Below are 17,587 nucleotides of genomic sequence, written 5' to 3' on the forward strand. Positions count from 1 at the left end.
CTCCCTGTACCTGCCACCCGGCCCGCAGCCAACCCCTGCTGCACCCCTGCCTTGTCTCCAGCCAACCCCTGCTGCCCCCCTCGCCCGAAGCCAGCCAATCCCTGCCGCACGCCCTGCCCTGTCTCCAGCCAATCCCTGCTGCACCCCCGTCCGAAGCCAGCCAGCCCCGCACTCCTCTGTCTGCAGCCAACCCCTGCCGCACCCCCTTGCGGCCCTGCCCGAAGCCAGCCAGCCCCGCACTCCTCTGTCTCCAGCCCTGCCAACCCCTGCCGCACCTCCCTGCCCGAAGCCAGCCAGCCCCGCACTCCTCTGTCTGCAGCCAACCTCTGCCGCACCCTTTTGCGGCCCTGCCCAAAGCCAGCCAGCCAACCTCTGCCGCACCCCCTTGCGGCCCTGCCCGAAGCCAGCCAGCCAGCCCTGCACTCCTCTGTCTCCAGCCCTGCTGCCACCCCCCGCCTGAAGCCAGCCAGCCCCTGCAGCACCCCACTACCTTGCCCGCAGCCAGCCCCGCACCCCCTGCCTCCAGCTAGCCCTGCCCCACGCCCCTGTCTGCAGCCGGCCCCACGTCCACTGGTGCCCTGCAGTTCCCAGGGCAGTAACCCTAAACACCTGCTTCAATGAGGGGGGCAGGGAGCAGCTGGGACCCACACATGTGAAACGGAGCTCATTTCTAGATCAGGCCCATCTTTTTAAAAAAGAACTTTAGGTAGAGTTAACATACATCTGTATTTTCCCGGACATGTCAGGCTTTTGGGGTCTTAAATCGCCTCCAGGGAAAATACATATGTATGGTAACACTATTGGTACAAAAAATACATACAGTGGCACATCCCTTAAATCAGAACTTTTTATAGGGAACCGGTTGTTAAGATTTTGGCAGCTCATCACTGCCTGACAGGCCCAGCTGTACCACAGTCTGAAAGGGCAGACACCAGCAATGTGTCTACACACAGAGTTCAGGAGTCCTGGGAAAAGTTCCAGTCCAGTGGTGAGTCTTGGGTGCTCCTGGTCATAGGCGCTGAGTTTCTAATCTCCCAGCTCAGCCCAAGCCCCGCCCCCACTTCACCCCTTCCCCCAATATCCCACCCCGCCCTGCTTCCCACCTCTGCTCCGCCCCTCCCTTCCTGCCCCCTCCCCTAAGCGCGCTGCGCTCTCACTCTCCCCCTTTCCCCCCCAGCACTGATCGGTGGAAGCACTGGGGGGGAGGGGCAGGTGCTGATATCGGGGCTGCCGGTGGGTCCTCAGCACCCACCATTTTTTTCCTGTGGGTGCTCCAGCCCCGTAGCACCCACGGAGTTGGCACCTATGCTCCTGGTTGTCTTCGGTGCCAGTAAGCTTTCCCCAACAAACCCCTCCGGTGCCCTCTTCTTTCACTCTCTGCAAAGCCACACAGAGTTACAACCTCCCCACTTAACTAGCTAACAACTTCCCTCCTTATTCCCAATGCAAAGTCACAAGCCCCAGCACTCATGGCTCCAGACAGCTCTGGGCAGCAGTGATACTGGGTCCAGCTCTGGTTTATCCTTCTCGGGCAATTCCTCTCTGTCACAGTGCTCCTCCTGGACCCTATCTTGGGGTGTCCCCGGTTGGTCTCTCTGTCCATAGGTTCAACTCCGTGGGTTCTCCAAGCTCCCCCTGCCCAGCACCTCCTGCCCGTGGTGGCTCTGCTGATCAACTCCTTCCCCTCCCAGCACCTCCCACCTGCCGTGATCAGCTGTTCTGTGGCATGCAGGAGACGCTGGGAGGAAGGGAGAGGAGTGGGGACGGAACGTGCTCGGGGGAGTGGGCGAAAGAGGTGGGGTGAGGGCGGAGAGGGGGTGGGAACATGCAGGGTAGGTGTGAAGGGTTGGAGTAGGGGCGGGGCCTAGGGCTGACCACCCCCTGGGACAATTGGAAGCGCCTGTGTCTTTGTCCCTCCCAGGCTTTGGGCAGGTTCTTGGCTCCTTCACTCTGTGAGGGCCTGCTTCCTGCAGCCCTTCTGTCTGGAGCTCCAGACACAAACACACTCTCTCTCAGCAGTTGCCATGTTTACCATTTGTACTTGCATCTGTGGTAGATTTAGTGCATTTTGTATCAAGTTAAAGAGTCAATGCTCCCTCAGCATTGACTCTTTAACTTTCCCACACCAATGCATCTTTGCTGTGGCCATTTTAAAGCCCAGGAAGTGCTAAGGAAGAGCAAAAGAAAAGTGCTTGGATCCTGAGCAAACAAGTAACTCCTCAGAAGCAAAGTAGATACAACCTTTTCCCAGTCACAAAATGATTTTATGTGAGATTTGAACTCTGGCTAGTAGACTCTCAATGGATCTAATGTTCAAAGTTAGACATCTTCAAGTGCAGATGCAAAAATTGCATTTTGTGTAACATACCTAATTTTTGCATGCATTATCTATACAAATTGTGTATTCAAAATATGTTCTTGCAGTAAGTAACAGCATGTACCAAATTAGACCTGTAATTGCATACACCTAATTTTGAAAGAAACCTGATATTTTTGACTTATTACCACAGAAAACACAACATAAATAAAATAACCAGTAACTTATATAGATTTGTTTATATACAGGTCACATATCTTGGAACAGAGCTGTCAAAAATTCTTGTTGAAGAAGCAGGTATTCCCAATGAGCCAGAATTACCAGCACAACAAAAACAGCCTTCTGGTATGTACAGACTAAAACCTAATTTCCACTTTGGCTGGAAGTAGCAGAAAATGGTTTCTGAAGTGCTCAAGCTTTCACAGTTCACTCACTCCTTACTGATTTGGTTCAGGAATTACCCTCATTACATACCTTAGATTTGAAAAAATTCTTTCAAAAATTGATCTGTATGGTAAAAGAAATATTCCCTTCTCCCCTTACACAGTGCAGTGTGCTGGAAGAGTAATTTTGAATGCCTTGGGTGCCAAATAAAACTATTTAAAAACAAAAGTCTTACTAATCATTGTAATTGTTTATTGTGCTAAGTATGCAAACCATGCTTTTCAAACAGAAGAAATAAACTGCTTAAGGGGAGACCCCTAGAAATGCTCAAAAGACAAATTATTATCCTGAGTGTTTCTCTCTCTAACACTATACAAGAACAAACAATAACACAAAGTATATTAATTCAGACATCCACAAAGGGACTTAGGCCTGGCGACATTAAACATTGCCACACCTAACTTTTAGGCACCTAGAAAATCACAGGAACAGCACTGCGATCCACAAAGCCTGAGTTAAGCAGACATTAAATGTGGGGAGATATGCACCTTACAATTCATTCCACAAAAGCCAGCATGCTAGGCAGGGAGCTGCATAAGGTGGTCAATGGGAGATGCCAATCAGAGGGGTGTATCCTAAGCTCTGTCCCTCTCACAGAGATAAGCGCCTAGGTCCAGGCAGCAGGGAGATACCTACTTCTGCTAGCGATCTACAAACCAGGGGAAGATAGGCGCTCCTTCTCATAAATTGCATGCAGAGCCTGATCTTGTAGATATGCTCAGAGGGCATCTAATTCCACACAAAAAAAGCTGTAGGAGGAGGAGAAATACCTCCATTATGACCATTAGCTCAGTAGGATGCGGGAGATCACCAGTTTGTCCCCCCTCTACCTGATGAGAAGGGATTTGAACAGGGTTCTACCACCAATAACCACTGGGCTAAAGATTATAAGGCAAGTCCTCCTCCTCTTCCAGTGGATTTGTGCGGAGTTAGGAACACGCTCTTTTTTTCTAGCGAAGACAAGGCCTTACACATTACCTTTGACTTTGCCATAGCTGGGGATCAGGTTCAAAATTTGTATCTCAGTGTTAGTTCAGCCATGTGGTAAACTGTCGACTTCAGTGGATTGCATGGATGTAAGTGAGAGCAGAATTTCCCCCACTATATGTAATACGGTGTATTTCTGTTTTCCTTTAACCAAATCATGGAGTCCTTATGTAACTTATACTTGTCTCTTTCTGACAAAATTTACATAGCGACCAATGGAATTTTACCAAAGAAAGACTGTGTAAAAATTAATGTCCAGTCCTGCAATTGACTCGGCTGCTGTTAACGTGACTGTATAGGGGAACAGGGTCTGCCCATACACTACAAGTTACAGGATCTCACACTAAATTGAGGATTTTAGGATTTGTTCCTGTGTTTAAATGTAAACCATAATGACTTCAGTGGGTCTCCGTGTGGGTGTAGGGGTTTGGTAACTTTGTAAATTGCAGGATTGAGACTTTGCTGACCTGGAACTCCAAGCCCCCTACCCCAATGGCATAGGGGGTTTGGAGTTTTCAACCCACAAGAATAATTTTCTACTTTAAAATGCATCTCCAAAGTAGGATACATTCAGTTTGTTTGAATACATTTGTTTAGTTCTCTAATCTCATCTCTGTAATTATAGTCACTATACTCATAATTATACCCACTTAGCTCACTAAGAGAACCCAATTAAATCAAATATCTTCACTCAGTCCTCATGATGAATCATTCTTTCATAGGCCCTGCATGCACTAAATAATGTATCAGTTTGTAGAAAAAAATTGCCTTCATCTTTTTTGCTACCAAGGATTAATTTTGTAACATTGGACCCAGGCAGTCACACATGGTGCCACCTCAGTCATGGTACTACCCCCACCTTTCAGCACACTGGGGGTCTGTGAAGCAGACAGCATGCAGCAAAAAATTCCACCACTTCCACAAATGGAGAAAACAGGAATACTGCCATCCCTTGACGTAGAAACTGTGGAAGTACCACCTGTGTCCAGAGAATTAAGAAGTAAGACTTTTTATTTAGCACTGGCTAGGAAGCCTTGTGGAAAGGAGAAGGAAAACTGATGAGGTAGAAGAAAAAGAGGGAAGAAGGGAATTGGCTCATCAGCTGTCCAATAGCATTTTTATCTGATGAGCTCTGTCCACCACTCTTGCCTGTCGTAGTTTGAGAACCACTGGCTCGAAACCTCAGAGAACACTTTCACTTTTGTCATCCTGGAGCGAGACCCAAAGAAACAAATTTGCCTCCACTATTCCATAGTTTGCTATCTGTAGCTGCTGAAACCACTACTGTGCATCAGATGGTGCCATTACCTTTCAAATCCCTGATCACTGTTGTCTATCTTTATTGAGAGAAGTTATTTAGTTTCTCAAAAAATATATGGAAATATAAGGAAATTAAAGTTTTAAAATCAATTAAAAAGTGGCTTGCAAGAAGGATTTTAGAGAAGATTACTTATGTTAATAATTTTGTTGGTTGTAGTAATAATTGAGAGTAGTATTACTGTATTATTTATTCTTCTTTGAGTGCTTGCTCATGTACATTCCAAATTAGGTGTGTATGCTCGCCACATGTACTGGTGCCAGAAGTTTTTCCCTCAGCAGTATCCATAGAGGACTGTCTCTGGCGCCCTTTGGAGTGGCTGCCGGCTCCTCCCACCCTCAGTTCCTTCTTGCCACCAGTGACGGTGCTGGAACATCTGCTGCTTTGGCTAGCATTGATTCCTTCTCTGTTCTTGCTAACTTTGAAATCCTGTAAAATAGTTATACATCATTAGTAGTTTTCTTAGTTACCCTTAGTAGTAGTTCTCCACCTGTCATGGAAGGTCGCATTCCTGGTGGCGGTGATGTCAGCAAGACAGGTCTCTGAAATTAAAGCCTTGACCTCAGAACCTCCGTATATGGTCTTCTACAAAGATAAGATTCAGTTGTGGCCCCAGCCGGCCTTCTTGCTAAAGGTGGTCTTCATCTTCCATATTAACCAGGACATTTTCCTCCCGGTGTTCTGTCCCAAACCGCACAAGACCAGTGAGGAGTGGCGTCTTCACACCCTGGACATCCGGCGGGTCTTGGCTTTCTACTTAGACTGTACCAAGCCTTTCTGAAAATCGACTCAACTCTTCATCGCTACAGCGGATAGGGTCATCTGATGTCCTTGCAGAGGATTTCCAATTGGATTATCTCATGCATAAGGACCTGTTACGACTTGGTGGGGGTTCTGCCACCGCCAATTGTCAGATCCCACTCAACAAGAGATCAGGTGTCTTCAGCAGGCTTCCTGGCACACATCCCTATCCAGGACATCTATAAAGCCACAATGTGATCCTCTGTTCACATGTTTACCACTCATTATGCCATCACTCAGCAGGCCAGAGACGACGCTGGGTTCAGCAGAGCTGTGATGCAGTCTTCACATCTGTGAACTCCTACCTACCTCCAGGGGTACTCCTTTGCAGTCACCTAATATGGAATGGACATGAACAAGCACTGGAAGAAGAAAAGACAGTTACCTTTTCCGTAACTGGTGTTCTTCGAGATGTGTTGCTCATGTCCATTCCACAATCCACCCTCCTTCCCCACTGTTGGAGTTTCTGGCAAGAAGGAACTGAAGGTGGGGGGAGCCAGCAGTGCCCCTTGTGCCAGGCTGTGTGGGCGCCACTCCAGAGGGCACCAGAGCTGGTTCCGTATGGATACTGCTGAGGGAAAAACTTCCGGCACTAGTGAATGTGGTGAGCACAAACACCTAATATGGAATGGACATGAGCAACACATCTCAAAGAACACCAGTTACGGAAAAGGTAACTGTCTTCTACTACACCAGCCAAGAAGCAAGGAAGCAAAAAACTAAATCAGAGCCAGTATATAAATGTCTCCTTACTATCCTCTTCTCCAGTAAGAAACTATCCAAGCAACATAATACCTCAAATAGTGGGATTATAGGGAAGTCTACACTACAGTTCTACATAAGTGCAGCTATAGCATGTCTGGGTGAAGATGCACTATGCCAAGTTTGTTTGTCTGGAGAAGACAGACTGAGAGGGGATATGATAACAGTTTTCAAGTACATAAAAGGTTGTTACAAGGAGGAGGGAGAAAAATTGTTCTCCTTAGCTTCTGAGGATAGGACAAGAAGCAATGGGCTTAATTTGCAGCAAGGGCAGTTTAGGTTGGACATTAGAAAAAACTTCCTAACTGTCAGGGTGGTTAAGCAGCGGAATAAATTGCCTAGGGAAGTTGTGGAATCTCCATCGTTGGAGGTTTTTAAGAACAGGTTAGACAAACACCTGTCAGGGATGGTCTAGAGTAGAGGTGGGCAAAACATGGCCCGTGGGCCACATCCGGTCTGCGGCTCCCTCCTGCCCGGCCCCTGAGGTCCTGTTCCAGGAGGCTACCCCTGGCCCCTTCCCTGCTGTTCCTCCTCCCCCGCAGCCTCAGCTCACTCTGCCGCTGGCGCAATGCTCTGGGTGGTGGGGCTGCGAGCTTCTGGGGCAGTGCAGCTGCAAAGCCCGGCCTGACCCGGTGCTCTGTGCTGCGCGATGGTGTGGCTGACTCCAGCCACCGGTGCTCCAGGCAGTGCGGTAAGGAGGCAGGGAGCAGGAGGGTTGGGGATAGAGGGCAGGGGAGTTCAGGGGGCTGGTCAGGGGACGAGGGGATGGATAGGGGTCGGGGCGGTCAGAGGGCGGGGAATGGGTTGAATGGGGGCAGGGGTCAGGAATGAGAGGAGGGGTTGGATGGAGCAGTAGGGGGTAATCAGGGGCAGGGGTTCCGGAAGCAGTCAGGGAACAGGGAGAAGGGGTGGTTGGATGGGGCAGGGGTTCCCGGGGGGCAGTCGGGACAGGGAGAAGGGATGGTTGGATGGGGCAGTGGTCCTGCGGGTGGCAGTCAGGAATGGGGCGGGGGTTGGATGAGCCGGCGGGGGGCAGTAAGGGGCAGGGGTTCCAGGGGCGGTCAGGGGACAGGGAACAGGGGGGTGGATGGGGCAGGGGTTCTGGGGGGGACCGTCAGGGAACAGGGGAGGTTGGATGGGGCAGGAGTCCTGGGGAGGGGGCAGATAGGGAGTGGGGGCTGGGCCACGACCCCCTCCCCTAACCGGCCCTCCATTCAATTTCCGAAACCCAATGTGGCCCTCAGGCCAAAAAGTTTGCCCGCCCCTGGTTTAGATAATACTTAGTCCTGCCATGAGTGCAGAGGACTGGACTAGATGACCTTTCAAGGTCCCTTACAATCCTACGGTTCTGTGATTCCTGAGGGACTCCACCAACTGATACCTTTCACACCAGTTGGTTCCCCCTGCCTCACTTTCATCAGTGGGGACATGCAGGCAATATTCCCAGCAAATCAAAACCTGGCTTGATTTTGGCTGAGAGAAGAGAAGACTAAGACAAACAGCAATACTGTAAGTAAGCTTCCTTTGTGTACATCCCTCTTTTCCTGTTGTACTTAGCAAGAACAATAACTGACAGTGAATATGGTTAAGATGCACCTCAAGAGGAAGTGGCTTTACCTACTGTTTTACTTGGAGCACTTTCTGGCAAAGGAAGAATAAGACAGAACCATTTGGTAATGTCAAATGAAAGTGTGTGGGGATGACCTAATGACCATTTTACAAATTTCATTAGCAGTTGCCTTTGCTATCTGTGCACAAGACATTTTTATTTTTATTGATGAATGTCTCTTTACAAATCTGGGACAAAGAGTCTTAGTCACAGCTCCTCTAGATCTTATTGCATGACTATGAGCTGTTGGCTTTCCTTTCAAACAGTAGATTTATCTTGCACTTTAATTTAATTTATAGCCCATCTCTTCCCTATTCCTTCCAGTCTACTCATCAATCTGCCCTTAAAGCTGCAAGAACTTTAAAATTAAACAGTTTTTTGTTTTTATACATTTACCCCAGACCACCCCTTAAATCTTGTTTCTAATCCACTACCTTCCTTAATAAAATCCACACTAGTTTAAATTGAATATTTTAGAGATCTATGTTTTACCTTCGTATGATTTTTTTATTACATTCCAATATGTGTGTATACTACGTGTTTTACACACATGTGTATAGACTGGAGAATCAGGAATAAAATTATAATCCAAAATAAAATGTTTAATAACAATTTTAACATATGGTTGGAAACTGGTGATACTGAACAAATACTCTACTGAGAATCCTTCAAAAGACAGCGTATTGCCTTTTTATAAAAAATACTAGGGGATACATTAGGTGATGGAGGATTAAATAATTTGATATTTGAATGGAATGATCTGGATTTAGATCTGAGGGACTGGAAGGCCATCTGGACAGCTGCACAAAAATATCTGTGTGCACTAAGAACATGTAATTGGGCATTATATATTTTTATTATCAAATTTAAATATATCTATTTTATTGTTGTCAATCTACAATATAGTTCTTTATGTAGCCGGGTGTATGAATTCCTTGTTTGGCATATACGTTTATGGTTATCATGCCTCCATTTCTTAAATCTTTTTAAGATCAGATGACATCTATACTTAAGGAAGATATTGGGTTCCAGATCTCAGTGGATCCTGTTTTTTGCCCATTAGGTCATTGTAATGTTGCTGGATTATCAATATAGATTTTGAAGTTCAAAAATAGGAGTGATCATATTGCTAAATAATAATTTAAATATCAGAATACATAATCAGTCCAAAGATCCTGAGGGACAATGGGTAATTCAGGAAGTATCGTTTAACATAGAGAAGCTGTTAGTGGCTTCATTTATGTATCCAATGGAGACAGGAAAAGGCAGAAAACAAAGTTCAACAATTATTGCATATGATTGTGGTGTTGGTGAAGATTTCGAATGAAGGACTTTATACAGCATTTCTGTCAAATTAACAATCACTTAGGGAGTGTCAATAGGATATAGCTATCCATCATTAATGATCCACAATTTTCAGACATGTAGAGACAGAAAGAAAGATTTACTAATAATTGTTCTCCAAAAGTATAGCCTCTGAAGATCCACACTATATTCCCTGCCCTCTGAGTCAAGGAAACCTTTCAAAGTAGTGAATTGGTAAGGTGCACACATGTAACCCTTGAATCCAATATTATGTAACGGAGGACATACATTCCAGCCCCCTAAGCATCTGTTAGCTGCTCTCTACCTTTAGACACTTATTTTATATTTCCAAAGTAGACTGGATCTGCTGATGCAATATATTCAGAAAGGAACAGTTACTAGTAAATAAACTTTCTTTCTCCTTCATGACATTGCTTTTGCAGGTCCTTACTTTAGGGCAGGGGTTCTCAAACTGGGGGTCGGGACCCTTCAGGGGGTCACGAGGTTATTACATGGAGGGTCACGAGCTGTCAGCCTCCACCTCAAACCCCGTTATGCCTCCAGTATTTATAATGGTGTTAAATGTATTAAAAAGTGTTTTTAATTTATTAAGGGGGGTCACACTCAGGCTTGCTAAGTGAAAGGGGTCATCAGTACAAAAGTTTGAGAACCACTGTGTTAGGAGACCAGCAAACAGTGACAGGAATGGAGAGGAGTACTACTGTTTAAATAGGGCATGAAGTACTACTTTCTCAAATCAGGTGTCCTATCTGGCCTCATCAATCAAATAATGTTTTGCAAAAGTATGAATTGAATTCCAAGTTGTCACTGTACAAATGTCAGTTAAGGGCACGTGACAGACAAGCTGCAGAGGCTCTTATCCTTTGACATGTAGAGACTCGTGATCAGTGTCTTATAAATGAGAGAGAGAACCATTGATCGATGGTTTAAGTCTTTCTGGTACAACACTAGCTATGCATAACATGTCTGGAGTTTAATCTGGACTGAAATACCTTGATGTTTCTTTTCCCCTCCTCCCCCTCCAAAATGATACACAAAACTTTTTGGAATTCCTAAAGGCTTTGTCCTATGAAAGTAGTAATTAATAACTTTATGTTAACATCCAACATATGTAACCTGGTTTCGTCTGGTAGATCACGAGATTTTGGAAAAGTACTTAGTACAGTGGATTCTTGGGAAGAGTCACAAGGCAATTGGGAAACAATCTCTGCAGGCCTGGACCTCTTAGAAGACAGACAGCTAGACATTAAGGAGGCCTGCTGTGTCCTTCCTCTAGAACAAGGTGTGACGGGTTCGTTCACAGAAACCCCCTTAAGACTGTCACTAGATGTGCTGGGATACCACTGAGAACAAACCCCCTTGCCAGAGAAGGCTTCCCTCCATTCCTGTCTTGCTGAGTAAGACACTCCAGTCAACTATAGCACAGACCAAGAGGTTGGGCCACACCCTCCTGCAGGTCACTGAAAAAAGTAAGAGTGAGGTCTGGGAAATCGACCTCTCGGGGATTGATTTATCGCGTCCCGTTGGGACGCGACAATCGATCCCCGAATCGACGCTCTTACTCCACCAGCGGAGGTGGGAGTAAGCGCCGTCGATGGGAAGCCGCAGAGGTCGATTTTGCCACCGTCCCTACAGCGGGGTAAGTCGGCCGCGATACGTCGAATTCAGCTACGCTATTCGCGTAGCTGAATTTGCGTATCTTAAATCGACCACGCCCCTGTAGTCTAGATGTAGCCTAAGCAAAGAAGTAAACAGAAAGGAAGGGTGAAGGGAGAGAGAACAGAGACAGAAAACTGGGGAGATGGTGGTTAAATATTTGGTCATTAATTCATCCTGGGGGGCCAACTAGGTGACCAGACAGCAAATGTGAAAAATCAGGACAGGGGGTAGGGGGTAATAGGAGCCTATATAAGAAAAAGACCGAAAAATTGGGGACTGTCCCTATAAAATCGGGACTTCTGGTCACCCTAGGGCCAACCAAAAAAAAAAAAAGGTGGGGAGGGCTATGAACCACTGTGAAAATATGTCTGAGGCCTTGGCTACACTTGCGAGTTACAGATAAAGCCACCCACAGCGCTGTACCTCACTCCCCGTCCACACTGGCAAGGAACGTACAGCGCTGTATCTCCATGGCTACAGTGCTGCTTGTACTCCATCTCCCGGAGAAGAATAAAGAGTATTGCGCTGCCACTGCGGCGCCAGTGTGGCCGCCCAGTGCGCTCTGATTGGCCTCCAAAAGTATTCGGCAGTATCCCACAATGCCTGTTCTAGCCACTCTAGTCATCAGTTCGAACTCTACTGCCCTGGCCTCAGGTGACCAACCATCAGACCCGCCCTTTATATTCCCCGGGAATTTTAAAAATCCCCTTCCTGTTTGCTCAGTCTGGTGTGGAGTGCTATCAGCGAATCTTTCCAGGTGACCATGCCGCCACGCGCCAAGCGAGCCCCAGCATGGAGCAATGGCAAGTTGCTGGACCTCATCAGTGTTTGGGGGGAGGAAGCTGTCCAGTCCCAGCTGCGCTCCAGCCGTAGGCATTATGATACCTTCAGGCAGATATCAAGGGCCATGACCGGGACGCACTTCAGTGCAGGATTAAAGTGAAGGAGCTCTGGACTGCCTACTGCAAAGCCCGCAAGGCAAACGGCCACTCGGGTGCCCCCCTCTCCCCCCACAACCTGCTGATTCTACAAAGAGCTGGATGCGTTACTTGGGGGTGACCCCACCTCCACTCCGAGCTCCACCATGGACACTTTGGAGCGGGTGGAGGAGGAGGAGGAAAGCAGGAGTGAGGGCATGTAGCCAGGAGCTCTTCTCGAGCCAGGAGGAAGGTAGCCAGTCGCAGCAGCCGGTACTTGGTGGAGGACAAACAGAAGAGCAGGTTCCGGTAAGCGACTTTTATTTTCAGGAAGGAAATTTTTCGTGAGAGGAGGGTTAGGGCTGCATGCATGCCTAGATGCGGAATAGCGCATTGATGTGGTCTATCACATCAGGGTAATCGGCCTCGGTAATCTCTTCGAAAGTCTCATCCAGAACGTGGGCAATGCGCTTGCGCAGGTTTCTTGGGAGAGCCACCGTGGTCCTTGTCCCAGTCAGGCTAACGTGTCCGCGCCACTGTGCCGTGAGGGGCATGGGGACCATTGCTGCACACAGGCAAACTGCATATGGGCCAGGGCGGAAGCAGCATTGCAGTAGAAGACCCTCCCTTGCTTCCCAGGTCACCCTCAGCAGCGAGATATCGTCCAGGACGAACTCCTGTGGAAAATGTTGGGACAGTGTTCAGTGTAGGTGCCCCCTGCAGCTGCTGGCTCTCCCCAAGGCACCGAAACCCAGAGGACAGTACAGCCCTGAAACAATCAGTCCCCCTTACTCACCATTTTTGGGCTCCCGTGGGTTATGTGCGCTCTCGTTGGGATGGGAAAATTATGCTATTGTGTAGACTGTGTGTGCCCTCCTTAAGTGCGGGGGAATCATTACTCTGTCTGGTATAAACAGTGCTGCCTCTGTTAAGTGTTGCATTTTGCCTTTACAGATGCAACTTTGAGATCTCAGCAGTCCGTGTTATCACCGGCTGAGAGACCGCAAAAACTCCGGAAGAGACCGCGAAAAAGCAAAGAAGACATGCTGCACGAAGTGATGCATCAATCAATCAGAGAATCAAAAAGCTCAGGAGTGGAGGGAGAGCGAAGGCAGGATCTGCAAGGAAATCGCAGCGCACCGGAACCAAAGCACGGAGCAGCTGATAAGCATCATGGAGCGCCAAGCGGACTGTATCCAGGCGCTCGTAGCCATGCAGGCGGAGCACTACCGCGCCCGTCTCCCTCCCCACCCCCCCGCAGCCCTTGTCCCAAAACTCTTTCCCTTGTGCCCCCATGTCGCCTCCAACCCACTTTCCCCAACATCCGGGTTCTTACCGCCACCAGCTGCCTCCAACACCTGTATCTTCACCAACCAGCCCTGAGAACTACGACCCTTACCCTCTGCACTCAACCCCCATCACCAGGCAGTATAGCTGTCCTGAAGTGCAGCACTCATTGCACAGCACACCAGACAGGACATATGCAAATCTGTGATTGTACCGTTCCCCACCCCACCCCCTTGCCCTTTCTGATTCCCAAACAGTTGTGTTTCTTTCAATAAATGAATTTTCAATAAATGGATTTTTTGGCTTTGAAAACATTCTTTATTATTGCATAAAGTAAAAGTTACCTTAGCCCAGGAAAGAAACGGGCACTGCAAATCAGCTTAGTAAACACAGATTCCTGCTAACATTGTAATCACTGCACTTCACTCCCGTGCAGGGCACCAGATATCACTGCTGGTTTTCAGCCTCAAATTGCTCCCTCAAAGCATCCCTAATCCTTGCGGCCCCGTGCTGGGCCCCTCTAATAGCCCTGCTCTCTGGCTGTGCAAATTCAGCCTCCAGGTGTTGAACATCGGAGGTCCATGCCTGACTGAATCTTTCACCCTTCCCTTCACAAATATTATGGAGGGTACATCACGCGGATATAACCGCGGGGATGCTGTTTTCGGCCAAGTCCAGCTTCCCATACAGAGATCACCAGCGGCCCTTTAAACGGCCAAAAGCACGCTCCACAGTCATTCGGCATCAGCTCAGCCTGTAGTTGAACCGTTCCTTGCTGCTGTCAAGGTTCCCTGTGTAGGGTTTCATGAGCCACGGCATTAACGGGTAAGGGGGGTCTCCAAGGATCACAATGGGCATTTCGACTTCCCCTACTGTGATCTTCCGCTCTGGGAAAAAAGTCCCGGCCTGCAGCTTCCTAAACAGGCCAGTGTTCCGAAAGATGCGTGCATCATGCCTTTCTGGGCCAGCCTGCATTAATGTCAACGAAATGCCCATGGGATCCACAAGCACCTGGAGAACCATAGAGAAATACCCCTTCCGATTAACGTACTCAGATCCTACGTGGGGTGGTGCCAGAATAGGAATATGCATCCCATCTATCACCCCTCCACAGTTAGGGAAACCCATTTGTGCAAAGCCATCCACAATGTCCTGCACGTTACCCGGAGTCACAGTTCTTCTGAGCAGGATGTGATTAATGGCCCTGCAAACTTGCATCAACACGATTCCAACGGTCGACTTTCCCACTCCAAACTGGTTCGCGACTGATCGGTAGCTGTCTGGAGTTGCCAGCTTCCAGACTGCAATAGCCACCCGCTTGTCCACCGGCAGGGCAGCTCTCAATCTCATATCCTTGCATCGCAGGGTGGGGGCAAGCTCCGCACACAGTCCCATGAAAGTGGCTTTTCTCATCCGAAAGTTCTGCAGCCATTGCTTGTCGTCCCAGACTTGCATGACGATGTAATCCCACCACTCAGTGCTTGTTTCCCGAGCCCAAAAGCAGCATTCCATGGTGCTGAGCATGTCTGTGAATGCCACAAGCGTGTCATACGCATTATGTGATTTGCTATCATCGTTGGACTCCTCTCTGTCACTTTGGATCTTAAGGAATAGCTCGACTGCCAAACGTGACGTGCTGGCAAGACTAGTCAGCATATTCCTCAGCAGTTCAGGCTACTTTTCCCGCAGACCGAAACGGAACACAGATCGCGCTGCACAGAAACCGTTGAAAGATGGTGCCAAATGTAGACGGAAACACAGGGATTGCTGGGATGCAAAGCGATGCATCACAGGGCATTGGGACAGGACCCAGCATGCCCCGCACCCCCGCCCTCTTCCCACAACCCACAACCCACGGCGCCAGAATGGGAAGAGGTGATCTGTGGGATAGCTGCCCATACAAAATCTGTATCCGATAGTGTGGGACTGTAGTGTGAGTTTGACCACGAAGCACTCAACGTCATTAAGTGCTGAAGAAAATTCTTTCAATAGGGCCACTTAAATCTATCTTTATACTTTTAGAAGGTTTGATTTTAGAAATGCTTTTCTAAAAGGGGCTAGAACACTGTACTCAGTTTCTACAGTAGCTATTTCCTCATTTCCAAACATTTATGTTTTAACCTTAAATGCACATTTTCTGATTTTCACACATTTGACTTTATAACTATAACATTTTAATAATGCTGTTGCAAATTATTGATTTATAACTTTAGGTCTATCTTGAAATTTTCTCTAAAAATATCCTTAGTTTTTTCTTTTAAAAGAAAAACTCGCAAAGGGCCAGAATATAATCTCTGAATGGATAGGTTCCAGTTTTTTTATGCCACCAAACACAAAAGCAGCTACCAGTTCATCAGCAGTGGGTTTTGTTGTTGTTTTTATGTACCAACGGTTGGTCCCTCCTTGCATGACATACGTGCTCTTGTGAGACAGTCACAGCAAGCAGCTACCAGGGAGAGAAATCCTTCAAAAATTAATGAAAATAAATCAAAAACTGAGGAGCAAAGGGAATACGGTGCTGAACTCTTGATAGCTAGTGTGGAGACAGCTGTTTGCCCAGAGGAAGAGTCAGGGGAACCTGTCTGACAAATTTATCTCCTTATCCAGTCTCTGGCCTAAAGGTATGGTTCTACAAACCAGTAAATCAAAGCTTGTTAGGCAAGACTAAAGCCTCCTCACATGATTTCAGACCTACAAGTATGGCTTCAGAAACCAGCAGGCCAAGAACTTCTTATCAGGCCACGAGCAGAGATTCAGATGTTTTCCCCCCCAAAGTAAACCTTCCCACCGTGGGACATGCTAAAAAGTTTGGGTACACCATCCTACAATCTTGCTAAAGCACTCAGTAATGGTTTTTTTTAGTGGCAATCACCCTGATAGCCTACAAACCCCTCAAAATGCATTCTGGTTTGCAGAGAAGGTGAAAGATAAATTATCTGAGTAGGAATAGTAACTTCTGTGAGCTAATAAGGATAAAGGAAAACTGTGATTCAGAACATAGCCTGAGATATTTTGTCAATTGTATGTGAAGAATTATCCTTTAGAGAACGTAGAGCCGCATGAAACTACTAGACAATTTAAAGCAGAGAACCCGGCTTTTTGGGGAAGATTCTTAGATAAAGGGCTCAGAAAGGATGCTTTCTCTGACAGTCTAAAAGGCCTAAAAATTAGGCTGCAGACCATGTCTACCTAAGATTCTCAGTTCCTTCATTAAGAGCTCTTTAGTTCCTAATGCTTAGAAGGTCTCCTGAGCTTCAGAGTTCCTTGAACCAGAGCTATTTGCTTTAGAGAGGTTACTGACTCCAATCCATACACTATGATCTTATAAGCTCTGTAAAACTTCTGAAGAACTTTATAACACTTACAAAAACCTCATAGAGTTCTCAGAACTCTAATTTTTCCAAGCAGCTACATTCAAAATATTAGCCCCAAACTTTTTTTAAAATAGCTATGTGTACTGGTAATTAATGTTGGTAATTAATTAATAAAACAAATGTGGAGATATTAATCTTGTATCTCAAAAATGCCTTGTCTAATTAGTTTCAAACTTTGAGAAGAAGTTTTTTTCTGGCTGGAAACTACATATGGAAATTTTATAGAGAAATTAGTAATATTTCAACAAATTAGAAGAAGGGGTCAAAATCAGCCTTATAATGGGAAATTTCATACAATTTTAACTATGGAAATGCTACTGCTGGATTGATAATTCTGCTATAAACTGGGGGCCCATCTGCTAGAAACATACAGGAGGAGAAAGGCCTGGGTGTATTAGTCAATCAGAGGATGACTATAAGCCACCAACATAATGCGGTCATAAAAAAGCAAAAGAGATCCTAGAATGTATCAGGTGAGATATTTCCAGTAGAGAGGGAAGTATTAATGCCATTGTACAAGGCACAGGTAAGACTTCATCTGAAATACTGTGTACAATTCTGGTCACCCATGTTCAAGAGAGAGGAATTCAAACTGGACCAGGTGCAGAAAAGGGCTGCTAGGATGATCAGGGAAATGGGGAGGCTGTTTTATGAGAGGAGAATAAAAGAGCTGGCTTGTTTCATCTAGTAAAATGAAGGCTGAGAGGGGAGATGATTGCTCTCTATAAATACATCTGGGTGATAAACATTAGGGAGGGTGAAGTGCTATTTAAGCTAAAAGAAAAC

The 17,587-nt window shown here is 46.8% G+C and overlaps 1 protein-coding gene and 1 long non-coding RNA gene across 4 annotated transcripts in view; one reads left to right on the forward strand and one right to left on the reverse strand.

Moving 5' to 3' along the window:
• The window catches only part of ANKRD31 (ankyrin repeat domain 31), a 120,024-nt gene that overhangs the window by 98,194 nt on the left and 4,243 nt on the right, over window positions 1-17,587 (forward strand). Inside the window, exon 24 of the mRNA XM_034773229.1 lies at window positions 2,566-2,662. Within this exon, the coding sequence (XP_034629120.1) occupies window positions 2,566-2,662 (97 nt within the window). The remainder of the gene's footprint in view (window positions 1-2,565; window positions 2,663-17,587) is intronic.
• LOC117878779 overlaps window positions 1-17,587 on the reverse strand; it is a 45,070-nt gene that overhangs the window by 11,955 nt on the left and 15,528 nt on the right. The gene's annotated exons all lie outside the window — the stretch shown is intronic.

Source organism: Trachemys scripta, chromosome 6 (genome assembly GCF_013100865.1).
Source record: "Trachemys scripta elegans isolate TJP31775 chromosome 6, CAS_Tse_1.0, whole genome shotgun sequence".
NCBI lineage: Eukaryota > Metazoa > Chordata > Testudines > Emydidae > Trachemys > Trachemys scripta.